Source organism: Echinops telfairi, unplaced genomic scaffold, assembly GCF_000313985.2.
Source record: "Echinops telfairi isolate 266 unplaced genomic scaffold, ASM31398v2 ScPeMD7_60;HRSCAF=208, whole genome shotgun sequence".
Lineage (NCBI taxonomy): Eukaryota > Metazoa > Chordata > Mammalia > Afrosoricida > Tenrecidae > Echinops > Echinops telfairi.
In genome coordinates, this window is record NW_022103958.1 from 36965529 (window position 1) to 36988289 (window position 22761).

The 22761-nt window shown below is 48.6% G+C and overlaps 1 protein-coding gene across 1 annotated transcript in view; it reads right to left on the reverse strand.

Annotated features, from left to right (window-relative positions):
* INSC (INSC spindle orientation adaptor protein) overlaps positions 1-15800 on the reverse strand; it is a 163483-nt gene extending 147683 nt beyond the window's left edge. The window contains exon 1 of the mRNA XM_004711565.2: positions 15705-15800. Coding sequence (XP_004711622.1) covers positions 15705-15800 — 96 coding nt within the window. The remainder of the gene's footprint in view (positions 1-15704) is intronic.
* Positions 15801-22761: the final 6961 nt, after the last annotated feature.

Consider the following 22761-nt stretch of genomic DNA (forward strand, 5'->3'; position numbering starts at 1 on the left):
AACAACGACGAAACATACAACTTTCCTCTAGTTCCTAAATGCTTCCTCCCCACCCACTATCATGATCCCAATTCTACCTTACAAACCCAGCTAGACCAGAGGATGTACACTGGTACAGATAGGAACTGGAAACACAGGGAATTCAGGACATAGGATCACTTCAGAACCAGTGGTGAGAGTGGCAATACTGGGAGGGAGGCGGGAGGGTAGTGTGGAGAGGGGAAACCAATTATAAGGATCTATATATAACCTCCTCCCTGGGGGACAGACAACAGAAAAGTGGGTGAAGGGAGACGTCGGACAGTATAAATATGACAAAATAATAATTTATAAATTTCCAAGGGTTCATGAGAGAGGGGGGAGGAGGGAGGGAGAGGGGAAATGTGGAGCTGATGCCAGGGGCTTACGTGGAGAGCAAAGGTTTTGAGAATGCTGAGGGTAACGAATGTACAAATGTGCTTTATACAATTGATGTATGTATGGATTGTCATAAGAACTGTATGAGCCCCCAATAAAATGATTTTTTTTAATGGCTGGAACGGTACCATGTTTTGTTGAACTGCATTTTATCTCAATAAAAGTTTAGAAAAGAAAAGAAAGGGTGAGCACCACTGCTCCAGACCCTGTCTCTAGCCCACACCAGCACGTTTATCCCTTTCGTCTTGCCCTCCCCAACATTCCTCCATAGGTTCAAGCTCAAGCCAGGCTCCCTTTTATTCTTTAGGCCTGGCTTGCCCTCGCCCCCTGTCAAGATGCAGCCCGTGGCAGGCCCCGTCCTGGAAGCATGCACTAGCCACCCTGCTCACCACCACCAGGGCTCGGAGCAGACTTTGTGCTGACTCCATTTATGTTGGGCTTGCCAGGGCAGTTGAGTTTTACGATTGACTCGTGACTTCCTAGGCTAGCGTTCCCTGCAAGGATCAAAATCCTAGAAGAATACGCCCATGATGACTGGCATCTAGCGCAATATTCTACATGCAGAAAGTGAGGACTTGTTAAAAGGGACAGATCACTGAAAGGACCAAGACAGAGCGATGGATGAAGAATGGCGAAAGGTCTCATCCATAGCTGGGTTACATAGATAAGCAAAATGAATAAATGAAGCTTGTTCCCTGCCACCATCATGTCACCTAGATCATTATTACAACAGCTTCCTAATGTGTTTCCACGCTTTTCTCCATAATCTGTTCTCTTCACAGCAGTCAGGGCATGTCATGTCTCTGCTTAGAACCTTCCACCTCATTTAGATTACAAACCAAGTTCATCAACTAGCCTACAAGGTCCTCTGCGGTCCTCATTAGCAGATTAATTTCAGCTCCTTCTACTGGCTCATGGTTCACTCCCATCCTTCACTCCCATCACATGGATCTGTGTGCTGTTCCCTGAAAGAAGCCTCCCAACTTTGACCTTTCCTGTTGGTCTCTTGGATGTTCTTCCTCCACATATCAGCAAAGCTGGCCCTTTCGCTTCCTCCTGGCTTCTGTGTCAATGCATTATTGGCCAGTGCCTCCTGACCACCTGTATCATTGACAACCCCCCTCCACACTTGGCTTTCTGTACCTTCGTTACAATCTGTACAGCTTTCCTAGGCTGCCGGCGCAAAATATCACAACCGTGCCACCGTTCTAGAAACTAGTCATTTGAATGTAGGGTCTTGGAATTCTCTAGAGATCATTCTTTTCTCACGACAGAATGTCAAGTCGAAACGTGTTCCTACTGGGCTGTCATTTCATACATGTACAGGTTGATCCCCAAGCAAGTGTCTTTAAACGTATCAATGCAATCAGCGGGGGGTTGCAGACAAGCCCTCCCCATACCACACTTGTCTGGGCCTCTTTGGGGTGCTTCCAAAAAGGGAGGTCCAGTCAGAATAGTGGCTTCTAAGGGGACCCGAAGGACTAGAAAATTTCAAGGCAGAGATGTCAGCTCAGAAAGTCCTAGTGACTGTTATTTGAGGACTCCCAAGGGGAATCCTGATCAATACTCTTGAAGGGCACAGTATGCTCATCGGGGGCGATTAGGAAGACTTTTAAGGTAATTGAAAACCACATGAATGAGGAAGAGGTCAGGAATCTTTTCTCCATCATGACAAGGCACTTGCTCATTCTTTGGTGGTGGCAAGGGCTGTCTTGTTTCGGGCAACCTTCTCCCATCCACCCCGCGGACTTGCTCACACCCTTTCAGATTTTTTAGTCCCCGAAACTCAAAGAACACTTAAGAGGAACCTAATTTGGGCCCCTGGAGAACCCAAACCTGTCATTTGCTCTGTGTGAATTGAATAGTGCAGAATTGTTAAGGAAAGCATCGTTGTCGCTTGTTGTTAGATGCCATTGAGTTGGCTCTGACCCATCGCCGCCCCCTGCACAACAGACCGAAGCCCACCCAGTCCTGTGCCGTCCTCACACTTGTTCGAATGTTTGAGTCCATTGTTTCAGCCACTGTGTCCGTCCATCTTGTTGAAAGCCTTCCTCTTTTGCTCCGCCCCTCCACTCTCCCAAGCTGGTGTCCTTTTCCAAGGACAGGTCCCAACTACATAAGATTAAGTCTCTCCACCCTTGACTCTAAAGAGCATTCTGCTGTACTTCTTCCAGACAGATCTGTTTGTTCTTTTGGCCGTCTGTGGTACTTTCCACGGTCTTCTCCAGCACCATCCTTCAAATACGTCGATTCTTCTCCTGTGCTCCGTATTCGAAGTCCAGCTTTCACGTGCATATAAGGTGACTGACAATAACATGACATGGACTAGGCACATCTCCGTCCTCAAAGTGACGTCGTTTCTTTTCAACGCTTTAAAGAGGTCTTCGGCAGCAGATTTACCCACTGCAGTGCTCCCTTCGAAGTACAGGGATGTTGATGCAGGAGATGTTGAAAGACAGTATCTTCACTTTGAGTATTTTTGTTTCATAATGATTTCTGTGATGTTGTGGCAATACGTTTTCACATTCCCTCATATCCCACAGATTCTGTTAGTCCAAGCAATTCCTTGGGTTATGGCCACATAATTCCAAACTCAGCCCCTCTCTTTACATATGGCTTTCCTCTGTCTGCCTCTCTATGTTCCTTCTCTTTTATAAGGATGCCGTTATGATTGGATTAGGACTAACCCGACTTGGCATAACCTCACCTAAACTTAACTCATAACATCACCAAAGACATTATTTCTAAGCAAGGTCATATTTACCAACACCAGGGATTAGGACTTGTATCTTTGGGGGGAAACACAGTCAACCCCTAACAATATCCTTTATATCTTCCAGTAGCCCCTTTCTGATAGCATTTATTACCATTTTGGACTTACTACATATTAGCCTGTTTGCTGTCTTCCCATAATAAGGATATAGATATATACATAAAATGTGTTTTTTAAGTACTACCATATCCCTAGTGGCTCGAACAATGCCTGGCACACAGTAGATGCTAAGTGGATTTTGTTCAATGAATGCATGAGTGAATGCTCCTGAGACACAGACACTTGGACCTGCTGGCAACTTTCCAAAGCCACTCTTATCTGATGCTACTGACATTGTCCCGAGTCTGCTCAGCTCCAGTCCTGTCTGCCATGGCAGATGGACAGCACACATTCTGGGGAGCTCTTTGTAAATGACAACCCTCAGAAGACTGAACGAGCAGCTTCTGAAGGGGCGGCACTGGGATTAGTCCACTGCCTGCTTTCTAAATGCCACAGCCTCAAACCCTGCTCAACCCCTCCCCTCAGCCTCTCTGCAAATTCCACAGGGTTAAAGTGCAATCCTGGGGGAAACGAAGGAGAAAACAAAGACATCCTCTTGTCAACTACAGGGATCATCAAGAGCTGTCTGTCTCTTTCTCCTTAGGCCTGCGCCCTCGCACCTCTGCAGAGCCCAGCTACCACCTTATATCTGATCGAGAAGCCTACTGCCACTGAAAGAGAAAGGAAAAAATGAGACAGGAGACGCTATGTGGCAGCTTCTGGTTCCCCACTCTTTCTGTTCACACTACAGCTCCCATCACACGTGGTCCGGCACTCTGCCATCATAGCAGAGTTCTTCCCACTCCAGGCGGTCTGTACTTGGGCTTCTATGGTGTGAGGACCACATAGAAGGTAAAGGAAAGGAGTAACAGACACTCCTTAGTCTTGAGTCTACAATGAATTCAATATCAATTCTTGTTCACGGATGGAGAGGTGGGTGGTGAATGACGGTAGGTGGGTGGATGAGTGGGCAAGTGAAAGAATGAAGATGAAGTCAATAATTGAGTCATTAAAGCACAAAACAATTTATTGTACTCATTTGCTTTTTTTTGACAATTTACCAAACGTGACAACAAATATCATGTGAACAAAAACCCTGCCTGCCTTATTCGCCACTGTTTGCAATAACACCAAAAGGCAAAAAGAAAGAAAAGGATCCTCTCGCTGCCTCTGGGTCAGTTCCCATTCACAGTGACCCAACCGGACACGTAGTTCAGGGTAATAATAAACTCTTAGACCACCACTTTCAGCCATGATGGAGTCACAGGTCCTAGAATAGTCCTCCTGGGTTTACAAACAGAAAGCACCTTGCCCTCGAGTCTACTCTGACTCATATCGCCCCCTGGGATAGAGTACAGCGGCCCGTGTGGGTTTCTGAGTCTATAACTCTTAACAGGAATGAGAAGCCTCACCTTTCTCCTTGAGGGGTTAGTGGATTTAAACTGCTGACTTTGCACCACTAGGGCCAATAGAAAGCGTAGAACTGTGCTTTGTGAGACAACAGAAACACACACACTTGACATCATCATCGCCCTGGCTTCCTGTGGGAGAATGTTCCAGACCATACACAGGGCGGGATTGTCTACGCAGAGGATATCACTTTCACTGAGATGAGGAAGCGGAGATCCGGACCTGGGAGGATGGAGGCAGCTGGGGTTTGTGGGGCCGAAGATGGGAGAGATGGGGGATAACACAGAAGAGTCCAATGTGGGCACTCTAAAGGCTTTGGCCAGATGCAAAGGAGACACTCTGCAAGGCTTGGTAGAGAAGGACGAATTAAGGTCTGTGCACAGAAAGAAGACGTCATCGGTCTTGCAGGGAGACATACAGTTAGGAAGGAACAGCAAGGATACCTCTCGAAACAATCCAGGAACTCCTTTGAGACCCAATTAGTCACGCCCAGGCAGCGTTCACTGCCAACAAGTCCATTCCGACTCATTGCAACTCGGTAGTCAAAGTGCCCCAGTGGGTTTCCAAGACTGTCCGTCTTGATGGGGGCAGAAAGCTTCAGCACAGCAGGCGGGTTGGAGCCTTCAACCTTGTGGTTAGCAGCCCAACACGTAGCACACTAGGCCACCAGGCTATCCCTGGTGGTATAGTGGGTTACATGTTGGACTGCAATTCACATGGGCATCACTTCAAAACCACCTTGGGAGAAAGATGGACGCTTATTCCCATACATACTTACAGTCTCAGCAACCCCCAAGGGCAGTTCTGCTCTGACAGGAGTCAGAATCAACGTGATGGTGGGAGTTTGGTTTGGGTTTCGGAAGTGAGGTTGTTCTAGACCAGCTAGCGACGCTTACAAACGAGCCCTCACAGTAAGCGAAGGTCAAAGTGAAGGTCACAGTAAGTGACCTCTTGTGACAGCAAAGCTCAACACTCTTTAAAGAAATAAAATGAAATCCAGGGTCTGAACAACATAGAATCCACAGTGCCCATCATAAAAACAGAGTAATATATACACAGTTAGGAAGAAAAGTTACAGGGAGGGCATTATGTAGAAATCATAGACAAGGATTGCAAAGAAATTCTTTAAAATGTATCCAAAAAATTAGAAAAAAATTTATTATAGTGAACAAACTATGTTGAGGAATCTCAGTGAGAAATAGAAACATCAAGAGAATGAAACCGGTTTTAAAATATATGGTATATGGATTTTTTAAATCACTATATGGGCAGAACAACAGATTCAGACTAGAACAAGAGTATGAAGATATTTTCATAGAAATTACTGAAACTGAATCACATATAACAAAACAATTAAAAGAAAATCATTTCATGTCCTATAATATTATATTAAGGGTTTTCAAATACACAAATGTTGTCATAAAAGGAGTAAGTAAGTGAAGTAGAAAAGAATATTTTTTAAATTGCCCACTTAAACTTTGTGGTGCTCTAAGAGAAGCATTGAGAGGCTAACTGTACGGCCTGCAATTCGAACTTACTAGACCCTCCCGTAAAGAGCTGGGGTCTTGGAAACCCACAGGGGCACTTCTCTCCTGTCCTGTAGGGTCACTAGGAGGAGGCAGGACGCAAGGGCAGTGAAGAGTTTGGGGTTTGGGTCGCCACTCCTTAGAGCAGTGGTTCTTAACCTTCTAATGCCATGAGTTCCCCATGTGGTGGTGACTCCCAACCATAACATTATTTTCATCACTACTTTATAACAGTAATTTTGCTACTGTTATAAACCGGGAGACCCCTGTGAAAGGGTTGTTCGACCCCCAAAGGGGTTGCGACCCACAGGAGAACGGCTGCCTTAGAAGAAAGATGAGGCTTTCTGCTCCTGAAAGATTGGCAGCCTCCATCGGATCACAGCGAGCTGCAGTCTACGCGATGGCACTGCGTATGTGCTGCTTACTTGCTTGCTTTGCTTTGCTTTGGGTTTGGTTGTGCTTTGCTTCTGTAAATCTGCAGCAGGATAGATCCAAAGAAAACCACACCTAGATGTAGTATAGGCAAACTATTCAGTTGCAAAGATATAGGGAAAGTGACAAAAGGAGCCAAAGGAAAACTACAAAATCATATATATATATATATATATATGAATAGCAATGCTTGTGAGGCTAATATTTCATCAGAAACCATGAAAGACAGAAGAAAGCAGAGACTCTCTTTAAAGGAAATACTGGAGAAGGAGAAAAAACGATCAATCCAGAATTCCACACCTGGTACAAATACCCTTCAAAACTGAAGTGGCATGAAGACATGTTCAGATGAAACAAAATGAAGGGCGTTCATCAGGACTCAACTGCGTGCACTGACTGACGCCAACTGGACCTTAAGGATGCCTTTATCATCCCCAAAGCAAACATTTAAAAATAATCTGAGACGATATCTGAAATGGCAATAGAGGAGCCCATTTTATAGATGAGGAAAGTGAGGCCCCTGGCCGTATCTGTTCACATCACTAACAGACACTGCCTACCCCTGGCCCTCCCCCAGAGGAGGGAAGAGGGCCTGAGTCAGCCAGGCTGCCTCTCAGACATCCCCCCACCCCACCCCCAAGCCTTTTAAACAGCACCACACACAGACCCACACCCTCAGCCCACAGTTCGCATCTCACTTGTTTTCCAAACCCAGACTATTTGGTTTGTAAGCTAAAACCTCCATCCCCCAGAAAAAAAGTGAACACTATACACAATAACCCCGCCAAATTGCTGACGCCTACAGACGCTGTCTCACGCTGAACACAGTCTGGTCTGCCCAGAGATACCCTCGGGGGCTCCAGGACTCCCCCAGGGCTTGGCACGAAGGGATCCTCGGGCTGAGGGGAGACAGCTGGCTCTGATAGCGGGTCTGGGTGGAGCCTCATTTCTTAGGACAGAGATTTCTCTGGGGAGACGCAAAGCAGAGAGTCTCATGCTGCCCGGACAACCGAGGAGGGCTTATCCGAGTCCCCCTACCTCTGCTTCTCCCAGGGCAGTGGGCTCAGTCTGAGGCTGGGACAGAAAGGACAGCAGTGAGGCTCAGGTCCAGAGGCAGGACAGAAAAGTCAAGCCATCAGGTTTTTTCTCCAATTTGGTCAAAAGATGCATTTTGAATCCCTAGAGCAGAGGTTCTCAACCTGTGCATCGTGACCCCTTTGGGGGTCGAATGACCCTTTCACAGGGGTGGCCCGATTCATAACAGTAGCAAAATGACAGTGATGAAGTAGCAACAAAAGTAATTTTTGTCACCACAGCATGAGGAACTGTATGAAAGGGTCGCAGCATGAGGAAGGTTGAGAACCACCGCCCTAGAGCAATCAGTAGGAGCCCTGGAGGCTTCGTGAGCTCCGGACTGAACTGCTAACCACAAGCTCAGCGTGTCACACCCACCAGGATGTGGCTGTCTACTCCCACAAAGCTTGAAAGTCTTGAAACCCAATGCAGCAGTTCCACCCTGCTGTATATACGGATCCCCGGTGGTGCAATGGGTTCTGTGTGGTCTGCTAATGGCAAGGGCAGCCGTTCAAAACCACCAGCCAGTCCACAAGAGAAAGATCAGGCTTTCTACTCCTGAAAAGAGTCAAAGTCTCCGAAACCCAGGGGGCAATTCCCCCCTGTCCCCCGGGTCGCTATGAGTCAGCGCAGACCAGGAGGCAGTGAGGTGGAGTTTATAGGGTCACTGTGAGTCAGAATCAACTCAGTGGCAGTGAATTTGTTTGTTTGCTTGTGTGTGTGTGTGTGTGTGTGTGTGTGTGTGTGTGTGTGTGTGTGTGTTTTAGAGCAATCAGGGACCATCTCTGAAAAGGGGGTGGAGAAACCCATTTTAGAGGTGAGGGAAGTAAGACCTCAGGTCATGTCGTTCACATCGTCAACATATACTGCCTACCCCTGGCCCTCCATCAGGGGAAGTGAGAGGTCCTGAGTCAGATGAGCCTGTGTTCAGGGCCTTGAAATGGGGGAAGGGCAGGGGGCAGGGCCTGACAGTCTCCCCTGAGTAGCAATGGACAATCAGTACACACTCTGAAGTCAAACGGCGCGATAGATTCCTTGGCTGAGTTAGGCCCCTCTGCATGTCATGTCTTCACCGTGGTGGGTGTAGATGACCGGCCTTGTTCTCAGGGAGCCACTGCATGAGTCCTCACTGCAGGCCTTTGGGTTAGCAGTCCGGGACTTAGCGGTGGCACCACAATAGAAACAGTTCAAGAGTATGACTCACCGGCAGTCTTTGTCTTAGACATATAAGACTTAGATGTCTAGAAGCAGTGGTCTAAGAGGACCAAACCATGCATCACCTACATCAAGCCATCAGCACATCGGTCCCCAGTACCAGGGCGTCTTTCCGGGCATCCGTCAGTGATTCCTTTTCCCAGTTTGTAATCAAATGGTTCTGGCATAGTGAGCTATGTATTGGGCTGCTCACTGCAAGGCCATCAGCTCAAAACCACCATCTCCTCTACAGAAGAAAGGTGAGGCTTTTTGCTCCCATAAAGCTTTGCAGCCTTGACAACCCACAGGGACAGTTCTACCCCATCCTGTAGAGTCACTATGGGTCAGACTTGTCTAGATGGCAATGAAAGAGCTTTAAAGCAAAGGACCTCCATGGTACTGGGGCATAAGGATTGGGCTGCTAACTGAAAAGTAAGCAATTCAAGTCACCAGCCACATAGCAAGAGAGAGATGTGGCTGGCTACCCCCATAAAGATGTACAGTCTGGAGCCCCCTATCTCAGGTCGCCATGAGTCAGACTTGAACAATGGCAGTGGCTGGGCTTATAGGCTTGGAGCAAATTGAGAAGCAAGACCCCCCACACTGTGCTTGAAAGTGCCTCCTCAGAGTCGTCTAGTCATCCTTTGGAGCCCCCGGGAGGAGTGCATGATTAAGCACGGTGCTATTCACCTGAAGGATGGTGCCTTAAGCCCACTTGGAGATGGGCTGATGATCAGGTCTGGCCATCAACCTATTTCTGAAAGGTCACAACCATGAGACCCCCAGGGAGGGAAGTTGTACTGTGAAACACATGGGGTCACCATGAGTCGGAATGGATTCCACAACAACTGGTTTACTTGTGGTAAGAACTGCCCATTCGGTTCCCCTTCGAAAGAGCAATGGCCTTAACCCAAACGAAACTCACTGCCATCAAGTTGGTGCTGACTCACAGCGACCCTGTAGGACCTGGAGAACCGCCTCTGTAGGATTCCAAGACTGTACAGAAGTTAGAAGGTCCTGTCTTTCTCCCAAATCAATGGCCTGAGGCAGGGTAAGATAATTCAGAGACCCATGTTTATTAGACCCATATCTACCAGAGGTAAGCACTGACAAGAGATGCTCAGACCGTCTGACAGGCTTGAGGTCCATTATGAAGAAGAAGGAAGGGGCGAGCCCTGGTCTGTGGCCTCACAGAGGTGGGGGAGGAGCAAACATGCCATGCTCCACAATCCAACCTCTTCATCCTGAGTCCAGGCTCCAGAGAGGGCCAGCCCTAACAAAAGACCTTGTGGCAGGCAGAGTTCAGATCCAAGAGACACAGACGTACAAGCAGACCGTGAACCCAGGCGGACTCACTGGGGGACGGGCTGGTCATGGGGCCAGGGCAGGCTGAGGGCAGGGGTCAGACTCTTTAGGGCACCCAGACACTTGTGCTTTTGAGACCAGGGAAGAACTGGCAACTGAAACACTCTGAGCGGAGGGCGCTTCTCAATGGCCCACTTCATTTTCAACAATCCCCATTGTCTGAGCCAACACAGAGCTAGACTTCATCTCCCAGGGCCACTAGAAAGAAAGGCCCAAAGGCCTGCTTACAAATGAGAAGCCAAGGATACAGAAGCCCAAATTGAGACAGATAGTTTGAAAACCAGAGGAAATATTTGAAATTAGGGCTGGCCCCCCAAACACCCCTGTAAGATGTCTCTCTTCCTCAGAGACCAAAAAAATGTTTCATTAGCTGTGCTGTGCATTCATCTTGCTGATCTCTTTCTATAAAGGATGCAGATGTTGACCATTAAAAATCTGTTTGCTATCAAGTTTTTACAGCGGCAATTAGAAATGAGAGTCGCGGTTCCAGCTATCACAGTTACTAGGATGGAGTGATACGATGAACCAAGAGCTTCCTTACTAGACGTGAGAAAGGAAGCCCAGCCTGAGCTCTGTGGGCATGCAGACCTGAGATACCCCTGGGCGACTCTGGCCTCAGTTTCCTTGCCAGAACAAAAACAACAACAGAACATCCTAAGAAGCCTATTGTAAAAAGTAAACGGAAATAAAACAAACAAACTCACTGCCATGAGCTCAATTCAGGCCCAGAGTAACCCTACAGGACAGACTAGAACTGCTCCCTGAGGGGTTCTAAGACTGTAAATCTTTAGCCTCATATTTCTCCCAAGGCATAGTGGGTACATTTGAACTGCCGGCTTTGTGATCAGCAGCCCAATTCATAGCCCACTATACCATGAGGGATCCTATCAAATGGGAGTAAAGCACATGTTAAGGATTCAATAAAGGTGGCTCTTATTTCCATTATTCTGTTATCTGACTTATTTTTTCTTTAAACTGAAACCATGTCTACTATGTAGACTTGCCCTGATGTTCTCCGGGTCTTCCTTGTTGCTCTGAACTTCCAATTGGCAGGCATATGAGACCGATTCATGGGAATTTGGGGAAAACGTCTGGGATTTGGTAACTATGATGCTTCCAGCTTTCCAAAGCCTTCTCTTGAGCCCTAAATCTGGAGTCCAGCACACGGGAGAATGCTAGAGAAGACAGGATGGCTTTAGTTAACATCCACACGGGTCAAGTTTGGGACCAAGCCCTAGGAAGGGATAGTTTATCAACTCCTTCAGAAATGCTTGAACCCCACCTGCCCTCTGAACCTCAAAGGACCTGGTGGAATGAGAACCCAGGCCCCCTTAGACCGAATCACAAAGGTTCTAAGGATTAAAGTTATGGGTCTAACTTCGGGAACATATCAAATGTGCGGTTCTTACTGAATCCTGTCCAGATGAGAGTGGCCAGGATAAAATAGATTCAGAAACCATCATCAATAATAGTAATAGTAACATCTTTTTTTTTTGTAGTAAGGTCTTAAAAAAAATACCATTAAATCCCTTCTGACTCATGGTGACCCCATGTATTAGCAAGTCGAGCTGCTCCATCGGGTGAATGCCCTGGGCAGTGCAAATCATTTGCACTTGCCACGGAAGAAAGGCCTGGTGATCTGTGTCGACAATGATTATAGCCAAGAGAATTCTAGGTAGCCATTTTACTCTATAACCTGTGGGCTCACCATGAGTCAAAACTGACTCCCTGACAAATAAGACAATAGGTGTGGTTTGGGGTTTTGAATCTTGACAGCAGCGAATCACCAGGTGCTGCTGGAAGGATTTTTCCAACCATCATCCTTTAGCTGAGTAGCTGAGCACAAACCAGGTGTACTACCCAGCCTCCTCAACAATGATAATAGCCAGCTGACATGTTGGAATACCTGTTCTTCCAAGCACTATTTCATATGCCCCCAGGTGGTCTCCAGAGGAAGTCCAAGAGAACAAGATTCTGTCAAGACACGAGAGAGGTGCTAGAAGAGAGCTTGGGGACGGAGGTGGGGTGGGGGTTGGGTGGGGAGAAGGTATCCCTTCCAGCCTCGCCTGCATGCACGTCAGTCTCTCCCAAGTCATGGCTCGTATCTGTGGGCTAGAGGCAGAGCCCAACATACGAAAGCCTCATTGCTCTCCGTAGCAGGAGTCCGGCAGTTTAATTCAGAGCAAACGGCTGTTCCCAACCTCAGCCTGCCCTCACTTACCCTGTGAGATTGGCCTTCTCACTTCTAAGAGGGAAAATGTTGCTTCTAACCCCAGACTCAAAGATTCCTTCTGGCTCATTCCAGATCAGCTGGGACCCCCAAAAAGCACTTTGTCACCACCTTCCACGACCTCCCAGTCATGAACCCTTGAGTGGCTCTCCAGAACCCCTTGTCCAGCGGCCCCATAGGTAGAGAAAGGGGGGCTAGCCGCCGAGTGTGAGCCAGGCCAGGCACATATGTTTGTCTAGATCCATAGTTTACAACTGTGGTGCTTGTTGCACACGGGCCTTTATCCCTGAGTGTATGTGTGGCAAGTGTATGTGTGCAGAAGACGTGTGTGCAAGACTGGCAGGAACATGCCAAGCTGTCTCTCCATGCCTGGCCCATTTAGGTGGGGGTCACTGCATAGAGTGGGGGCTCTGCCACCTCACCCTACTCAAAGAAACCAAAGCCTTAGACCCACAACCAAGACACCCAGTCAGGGCCACCTTAGGGCACCCCAGAAAGGCAGAGCTCAGATAACACCCCTTGTCCCAAAGCCTCTGCCCTCCCTGGCTCCCTCTCACACTCCCAGCTGGCCACCCATCCCCTTGCCCCACTTGGAAGCCTTCCTCCCACACGGGATGCTCTTCTGCATACCCAGAGGTCAGCCCCACAGCGGGACATATGCCACACAGGCGCACGGGCCACCTGCAGGCCCGCTCCACGCCCAACAACATTCCCCACGCAGGTCCCTGACACGCTCTTCCACCCACACTTACATCCTTAGGCACATGCTAGAAACGTCCACCTGCTGACATACCTGCCCAAGCACATGCCCTCCTACTGCCACATGCTCTCCCTCGCAGACAGGCACCCTGACACCCCAAGGGTCACTCGCAGACTCCAGCCAGGAGAGCTTGTTACTTACTCTGGCTGCGCAGGCGACGGAGAGCAGCGGGCGCAGCTGGAGCTCCCAAGGCCAGGAGCGCAGTGGCTCGGCCGGCCGGCCCCCACCCCACCCCACCCCACCCCACCCCGCCCCCTGTCCGCCCCGGCTCCAGCAGGAGGCTGCAAGGACCTTCCACCACAGCGCGCCTTCAGCCAAGCCGCTGTCCCGCGTCAGGCACCGCTGCCGCCGGGGTTCAGCTGGGCCTCGAGGGCTATTTTGGTGCCGGGCACTGGAACCCTCGCGCCTCTGTGGGGCGCCCAGGAATGGGGACGCGGTCAGGCCTAATTAGAGGCCTGGCTCACCCCGGAGCCGTCCCGGCGGGAAGGGGGGCACTTGTGCCCCCGCACGCCAGCATCTGGAGAGGGGCAGGGAAGGCGCGCGATCATTTCCCTTGGAGCTGGAAGGAAACAGGGAGGTATTCGGGCAGTTTCGCGTGTTCTAGAAGGGAGCCGCCCAACTGAGCAGCCCCCAGCCGCCTGGAATGCGACTCGGTTTACCCACACAGGTGCTTCCTTTTGAAACTCGGATCACCCACATAAACCCCCCCTCCCCATCAATCATGAACCTGCCAAAAACCGGGGCGGGAGTGGGGGGGGTGTAGGCAGAGTTCTTCTAACTTGAGGCACATCAGATTCCTGCTTCTAGACTTCTGTTAGATGGTTTGAGCGTAGAGAAAGCAGGCTGATTTCTTAGCCCAAAAATTCAGGAATGTTGCATTCTTGAGCTGGAAGGAAACAGCGAGGTCATTCCATCTAGCTCACCCCACCCTGCCATGAACCCTGTGGCCCTGGAAGGCCCCCACCTATTCTTAAAGGCCATCAAGGGAAGGAGAGAAAAAGGGAGCAGGGGCGGGGGTTGGGGGGAGTCAGGCAGCTCCCCTCCAGCTCTCTTGGTCCTTTAAGCAAAGCTATGAAATCATTCCCGTCACTGTGGTGTTAACCTAACACCCTCTCTGCAAAGGAAGCCAGTTTGCTCCTCCCTGTTCGTTGGGGAGGAATGCTGGTGCCATAGTGGTTACACATGGGGCTGTGAACCGCAAGGTCAGTAGTTCAAAACCACCAGCTGCTCCCCTGGAGAGCGATGAGGCTTTCTAGTATAAAGAGTTATGGTCTCAGAAACCCACAGCAGCAGTTCTTTGCCGTGCTTTGGGGTCACTAGCAGTCAGCAGCAACTCGGCAGTGAGTTTGAGGTACGGATATGTTGAAGAGTGTCCCGATGACGTGCCAAAAGAGAGTCAGTCAGCTGCTAAGAGAAAGGTTGGAGGTTCAAGGCCACCCAGAGGTTCATCAGAAGAAAGTCCTGGTGATCTCCTTCCCCCCAAAATCAGTCGTGGAGACCCTATGGAGCACAGGTGAACCCTGACCCCCATGAAGCTGCCGCAGTTGGAACGGATGCAGGGGCAACTGGTGAAGGGGTTTGGGGAGAAGAAGACCGGTTCCATCTCCATCTCACAATGAGCCTCACGACCTTCCACCCCCACTGTGCCTGCCTTCACCCTAATCACTCCTCTCTCCTTTGACCGACCCTCATTGAAACCCACAGTTGCTCACCAGCCCTGCACACAAGGTGTTAACTCAGAGCTTACCTGAGCTCTCTAGGGGTCTGGGCCTCTGAGTTGCTCCGATCTCTACCCTCAGACAAGTCACCGTGACCCCTACCTCCATCCGATCTGCTTGATTCTACTGTCTAGTCCTCTGGGAGGGGCTTCAATTCCTGGCTCAGTTAGAGCCACCTCAGGATCTGGGATGGGCTGGGGGCCTCCAATCTGCTATCTGGCTCGGCATTAGCCCCAGAATTGCAGCCTCTTCCAATAGGCAGTTGATGGAACTTCTCTCTGAATATGTCTTTCTGGAAGCTCAGGTGATGGAACACAATGTCAGAGCTTTGTTATCTGACTTTGCATTCTGCCTCTACTCTTGCCTGCCTGTGTGATTTGGGACAAGTCGCTTAACTCCCCTGAACCTCGGTTTTCACAGCTATGTAACGGGGATCATAACCTCGGCCTGATTCCTAAGCTCTTCAAAAGGATGGAAAGAGTTCAGAGAGGTAAAAGTACCAGAAAAGCTAACATGGTTGGGGGTTTTGTTATCGTTCTTGCTGCTGCTGTTATTTTAATCGACTAGCGGTAGAATGAGGCTTCGATCCTGGACAAGATAAATGTTAGCCTCTGAGAACTTTTTATTTCCAGGTCCAAACTCTGCACCTGGGTTTCAGGGCAAGGTAGAAACAGGCTTGGTTTGCTAGATGGTCCCTTGGGGCAACTTCATGAATGCCCCTCCCCCAACCCCACCCCACTCCACTCCCCAACACACAGATACATACGGCACAACCCATCTTCCTGGGTTCCTGTCGACCCCAAGGGCCCCAGCTACCTGGACCTTCGCTGGCCACCTCGCCATTTCCAAGGGGTCGCCTCATGACTCCAGTCAGCTTGGTCACAGCAAGTCTCCCTACAGAGGCCCCAGAGAAATGCTCCTCGCCTCCTGCCCATTCTTCTGGGCCATGGCCTTGGCCATCCCTCTGACTCAAAGCAGAACTGGGAGAGGCCTTCTCTCAGGTCTTCAGGACTGAGGCTGCCCGAGAGAGCTCCCAGTCAGAGCATCCACCCCCGCCACCCCCTCCTCACTGTCTGCCTGGCTTCCCAGGACAGTCCTGCTTAATACTTAATGGAAATTCCATCCCCGAGGCCGGCCCTCGCTGGCTCAGCGAGTTCCCATTTGGGCCAACAGCGAACTCCACCCAGAGAGAGGTGGTCTGCCTGACCTTATAAATATGCACAGGCACACATGTACACAAATCAGGGAGCCAGGCACGGGGATATTCACAAACCCAGAGAGCCTCACCAAGACACATCCAGGCAGTGTAAGCACTAGTATTTCCCATACTAAGTATCATGTATTTTAGGAGTCCCTGCTTGGCAAAAATGGTTAAGTACTAGACAACTAGAGAAAATGATGGCAATTCAAACCCAGCCAGAGTGGCCTTGGATGACAGATCCGGAGATAACTTTTGAAAGGTCACAACCTTGAAATCCCTACTGAGGGGGTCTATTCTGCACACAGCGGTTGGGGGGGGAGAAGAGGGGGGGTTTCCTGTGAGTCAGAAGAGACTTGCCAGCAACTAACAGTAACAACAAAGTGCTCCCAGGTCTCAGCTTCTCTAATCCACATAATGATATGTGACAATGACATTGTCCCCATTCAAAGTCACTTTACACAGGACATCTAGCAATCATAAAACCCACTGCCATCATATCCACTGGGACTCATAGCACCCTTATAGGACAGAGTAAAACTGCCCCCTGTAAGCTTCTGAGGCTGTAAATCTTTATGGGAATAGAAAGCTTCAACTTTCTCCCAAGGAGTGCCTAGTGAATTTGAACTACTGACCTCACCGCAGGCAGCCAAATGTGGTCCCACTAGACTACCAGGGCTCCTGTTTTAACAGTAACAGGGAATACCCCACACCGAGCCTATGCTCATTGTTGCATTTTGTCACCATAGTAACCTTATGTAGATACTTCTTCTATGGTTCACATTATTTAAAACAAAAACAAGTAAACATTAAACAAGATCACCTTAATGTTATCTAGTCCACGCCACATTGTAGCCACCCTCCAGGCCGGAGTAGAATTGTCCCTGTGGGTTTCTGAGACTATAACTCTATTTTTATTTTTTTCAACAGTTTCCTTGCATATAAATCACATATATAATTTAATAGTACAATCACCTCAAGAAGAGTGTACATTCATCACCACAATTAGTTTTAAAACATTTTCTTCATTCTTGAACTCATTATTAGCTCTCCTGCAACCTCCCCTACCATACCCCAAAAGAGCCAGGAATCCAGCTGAGACTGTAACTCTTTATGGGAAAATAAGAGAAAGGGAGAGGACACTCTAGTTCATAAACAAACCCCCCACCGAATGTCTGGGTCTAAATGATTTCTCCTTGAAAGCTCCTTGAAGAACGAGCTTACCTTCCTGTCAGCAGCTTGTCCTCTCTTTACCCAGCCTCATCGCCCAGCTTCAGCTTACCTCCTGGTGGGTCCTCAGTGCCTTGGGGATGGTACCCCTAGGCTGTGTAGATCAAGCTATTGCCCTGCCGCAGAGATAATGGAGAGGCGAGGGACTCAAGGAAGATAGGAAGAAGTGGGTCTGGCCACAGAGTAGCAGACAGACTGGTGCAGCCATCCACCACTGCCTCACTAGGACAACAGACCGCCAATCTCTGCTGTTCTTTCCTAAAGGAACATTGGCCCCCAGCTCCTGGCGGTAGTGTGGGGCAGATCTGTAATCTAATTAGAAAGGGGGGTGTAAAGGTCGCTGAGATCACTGGATGCAGAGAGCCTGCCATCTTGCTATCCACCAGAATTCCCTGACGGGGATGCAGGGCCCCAGACCCTCCTCAAAGATTCTGACTCAGTTGGTGGGTGATATGGTAGAGCAGATTGTACACAACTCTTCAGGGTACCCTATTACTTCACATTATTCCCTCGTCATTGGTTGTCACGGAAGTATTTCTTTTCACCTGAAAAAGTTCAACACATGCTGCAAATGAAAGCCTTTCATTTGGGGAGAAAAGGTAAGGGGAGAAGCACCAAGTGTTTAAATAGTTACTGCTGGCCCAAACCATTATGATGAAGGCCCACTGTGAGAAACAGGGGTCCAGTAATGAAATTCTAACCCAGATGATCCTTCCCTTGATTTATGGGCAGATGGGGATCCCCAAACAGGAAGGCTGTTGATGAAGGTCACTATAGTGGGCACCGTGTGCTGTCATGGCTGCTCAGTTCAGAATTTGAGGGGCAGGGGAGTTGAGGGGAGCCAGGGTTGGAAGAGCTCTGTTCCTTATTAACTATCTCTGGCCTCCACTCTACTACACCTGTTGTGCCTGATTGGGTAAGATGATTGATAGAGTGGGAGGAGAGGCCCTATCCCTTGTAGAATAGCATTAGATCTCATCAGCATTTAGAATTTGAATAGGTTGGATTAGAATTGCTAGTAACTGGATCACTTGACTACTGTGCCCTAGACTGAAGTCAGGCCCAGGAATTCTAGCAGCTAAGGCAATAGAGCAGCGGTTCTCAACCTGTGGGTCGAGACCCCTTTGGGGGTAGAATGACCCTTTCACAGGGGTCACCCGATTCATAACAGTTGTCAAATTACAGTGATGAAGTAGCAACAAAAATAATTTTATAGTTGGGGGGTCACCACATGAGGAACTGTATGAAAGGGCCGCAGCATTAGGAAGGTTGAGAACCACTGCAACAGAGGCTGCCCGACCTTTCCACACCTTAACTGTTCCGCAGTTCACAAAATCCAGGCAGATGCACTAGCACTGATTTCCAGTCATGGCAACCCTTTACACCACAGAAGGAAATACTGCCCATACCTGCACCGTCCTCCCAATTGTTATGTTCAAGCCTATTGCTGCAGCCACTGTGCTAATCTAGCTCATTGAGGCTCTTCTTGTTTCTCACTGACCCTCCACTTTACCAAGCATAATGTCGTTTTCCAGGGACTGGTCCTTGCTGATAACATGGCTGTGGTAGTTACATAATTTCATGTCCACTTGAAGTGTAGGGGTGGAGTCTAGCCTGTCAATCAGGTCACAACCTGATGGTGCCTCCTTGTGGGTTTGACGTCTTCATAAGGAGAGACCTGGGAGCTTCCCCACCTCTCTCTGCTTCACCTTCCTGCTTGTGAGTCATTTGGAGAGCTGCCAGAGACACCACCATTGGATCCACACAACTCTGCAACCACCGGCCTGTGGTCTCCCTGCATGCTGCCAGTGTCGGTGTGAGTCTGAAGAGGGATTTGTGGACTAGTATCGGACTTGTGGACTTGTTCTGGGCTGGGCTGGGATGTTTCCTTGATATATACTTACCTCTTGATATAGAGCTCTCTCTTACACATTTAGAAGTGTTCCTAGATTTGTTTCTCTAGTCAACCCAGCCTGACACAATGACCAAAGGCATGAAACTAATGCTCCCCATCCACACTTTGAAAGAGCATTCTGGTTGTACTTCTGCTAGGATCGAATTGTACATTCTCCTGCCAGCTCATGTTATATTTAATACTCTGTGCCAAAACTGTAATAAACCAGAGACATCATTATTCTCCTGTCTTCCTTATGCATATGAGACCACTAAAACACAAGGGCTTAAGTAACATGCATCCTAGTCCTCAAAGTGACATCTTTGCTCTTTTGTATCTTCAAGTGGTTCTTTACAGCCCATTTGCCCAAGACAGTATGTCGTGTGAGTTTTTGACCACTTATTTGCTGAGCGTTCATTGTGTGTCTGAGTAAAATAAAATCCTTGACACGTTCAATCTTTTCTCCAATTATCATGCTGAGCAAGTTAAACAGAGTTCAAAGAAGAACTTATGATTCCTACACCTTTGTCTTTCTCCTCCAATATGACCTGCCCTCAGGCAGAGGCAAAAGACTGAAGCAACCATACAAACATGCAATTCTCTGCTATGGTTTTCCAAGAGTGGTCCTCAACCAGGACCACCAGTAACAACAGGGATCTGCAGGAATTCCAAATGACTGGCCTCCCCCAAGAACTGCTGAATCAGAAACTCAGGGGCTGAGCCCAACAAGCCTTCCAGGGGATTGCAGTGCACACGCAAGTTTGAGGACCATGATCTAGGCAAAAGAAGCCATGGCTTCTGCCCCCTAACAATCAATCAAAGACTGTTCTGCACAGGAGAGGCAGCCATTCAGGGTGTAAGGCCAGCACAGATTTTGTGACTGCCATACTTCTTCCTGCCCATCCTGTCACCCCCACACCCCTAAGGATTCTTGAGAATGTGAGCACTAATCATGCTTCACACTGAGCTACGACAAAGTTCCTCTTTCCCAGGCTTAAGGAGCAACACCTTTCTGAAAACAGCAAGACAAGCTTGGGTGAGACACCAACAGGAAACTGCTCCCTCTGTCACTGTCTTCGAGTTCCTGGGTACTATCAACCGGTCAACATTCAAATACCAACCTATCAACCCAAAAGTTGGTAGTTCAAGCTCATCGAAATCACAGAGGTGCCACAGAAGAAAGGCTTGCCTTTCTGCATCCTAACAACCATTGCCTTGAAAAACCTCATGAAGCAGCTCTACTTCGCAACACACTGAGGTGCCATGAGTTGATGTGCACTTGACAGGAGTTGGGTTTGGGGTTTGGCCACTATCTCTAACTGAAAATAGAGATTTGGAGGACAGCCCCAGGCCCTTTGGAGTTCCGGAGGCTTTCCTTGGGTAAACCCAGGGACAGCTTCTGGTGCCCGGTCCTTCTGGAAGGAGATCTGCCAAAGGCCTGACTCTAGAAGCTACCATTTTGCCACAGCTTCTTGTGCTACCCAGGGTCAAGGAAAGAGATTAAGTGTGAGAGTGATTAAGGTAGTGAGTTCTTGGAGAGGCATGTCAGTGTCTTTCCTTCTCTGGTCTCAGAGCCCCATCTCTCTCATCTCAGATGGATTCTAAGAGTCCTTCTAGATACAGCTAATGAGGGCCCTGAGTCTACAGCTAAGAAAAGAGGTCATCTTTCAGGCAGAAGGCATATTCTGCATCGCCTCATAAACCAAATAGGTCCCCCCAAGAAAACAATACTGAGGTGATATATGGGAGACAATTTCATGAAGTTCTATATATGTCAAGGTTAGAGAAAAGAAGTGATTTAATGTACCCAGAGACTTTAAGCATAGAGAGGAAATGTGGAGAATGACTTACCAGTGTTCTGGTAGAATATTGGTTGAGGCTACCCAACAGAAGCTATTATGGCAAAGCTGGAAGGAAGGAAGGTGGGAGGAAAGGAGGGAAGGAAAGAAGGTATAACCTCTCTCTGCTCACACTCTATAACCTCTAGTCATTGCCCCCACTGACTGAATCCACGAAAAGAGCAAGAAGTTTGGAAAGATGGAGAGTCTATGGGGGCTAGGGACATGGTACAAGTAACTACTAAACAGCACCCAGAGAAAACCCAAGACCTACAAATTCTCTAAGTCCTCAAAGATCTCCTGTCATTTAAATGAGACTGAGCTCGCCAGAAAGCCTCTAAATTGCTGCCATGACCTCAATTGGCCCAGATGGACAGCTTTTGGCTAAGAGCCTGCCTACCAAAGACAGCGAGCGGCAAGAGCTTTGACTATGCTATCAACCACTGCCATGGGGACCTCCCGAAAAGTTTCACCAGGAGATGAGAAAGCTGACAATTTGGAATAATTGAAAAGCCTTAATGCCAACCCCCAGATATATTATTGAGGAAGGATGGATAGTCGCCAGAAAGAATCAAGAAAGGAAATGGGGAAGGGATTGCCTTTAAATCCACTGCAATTAATACTCAACTGACTCATATTTCAAAAACTCTAGATTGAGACATAAGCAAACTTCATGGAAAGAAATTAAATAGAATCCTTCCATACCTGGTTCCATTAGGATACAGGAACAGGCTGCAACTCAAAGAGTAAGAGCATTCCCAAAGAAAGAATATGCTACTTCTGAACATCCATATAAGAAAATTTAGCTCAGCTTACATTAATGAAAGAAGGCCAGTCGTGTGCCTGGCACACTGCATATCCCAGGAGCTATAGCCATGATTAAGGCAGGGTTTCTAACCTCGGGATGCTCGCTAAGTCTCATGAGGGTGAAAGAGATGTAAATAATGCATTCCCCGACTTCTGGGAAGACGAGAATGGAGTAACACATACCAGAGCTACTCTACAGAATTCAGGCCAGGAGAGTTGCTTAGAGGGAAATTCAACACTGGTGGAATGCAGGAGGAGCATCATAAAGATAAATAGGCACAGACCCACAAGGTTTTGAGGGGCTGGGGACTTTGAGCTTACCATAGCGGAGGCTGGCTAGGGCTTGACCTTAGCCCCGCCACTGTCTCTGCCAGAGTTGGGACCATTTGGAGCCCACGCAGGGGCTTAATCTCAACACAGCCACAGTTTGCGACTGCCTGCCTCAAAACAGGGACTAAACCCTTGCAGAAGGACTAAACCCTTGCAGCTCCACAGGCAGGGAATGGGACTCAGCTACATTGTTACTTTTGTTTCCCTCTCTTCTCTATATCCCTGCACAGTCTCAGCAGGCTTACTTTTTCATTTCTTTTCTCCTCTTTGTCTCTTTCCTGTTCTCTCACACTCAACTGCTGACCTTCAGACCACTCCCCTTAGCCTAGGACATTTAAGTTTCCGCCACACCCAGCTAGGTGAGCTCCACCCTGTGCATCAAGCCCGAGGCTGGGGAAAGCCCTGCCGAACTCCACTAGAGGATACTCTGCCCAACTTCTTACCGGGGAATTCCTGCCTGTGTTCCTGAGATCCGATGGCAGCTTGGCCAACACTCGTCAACGTTCCAAGCTGCTGCAGGAACCGC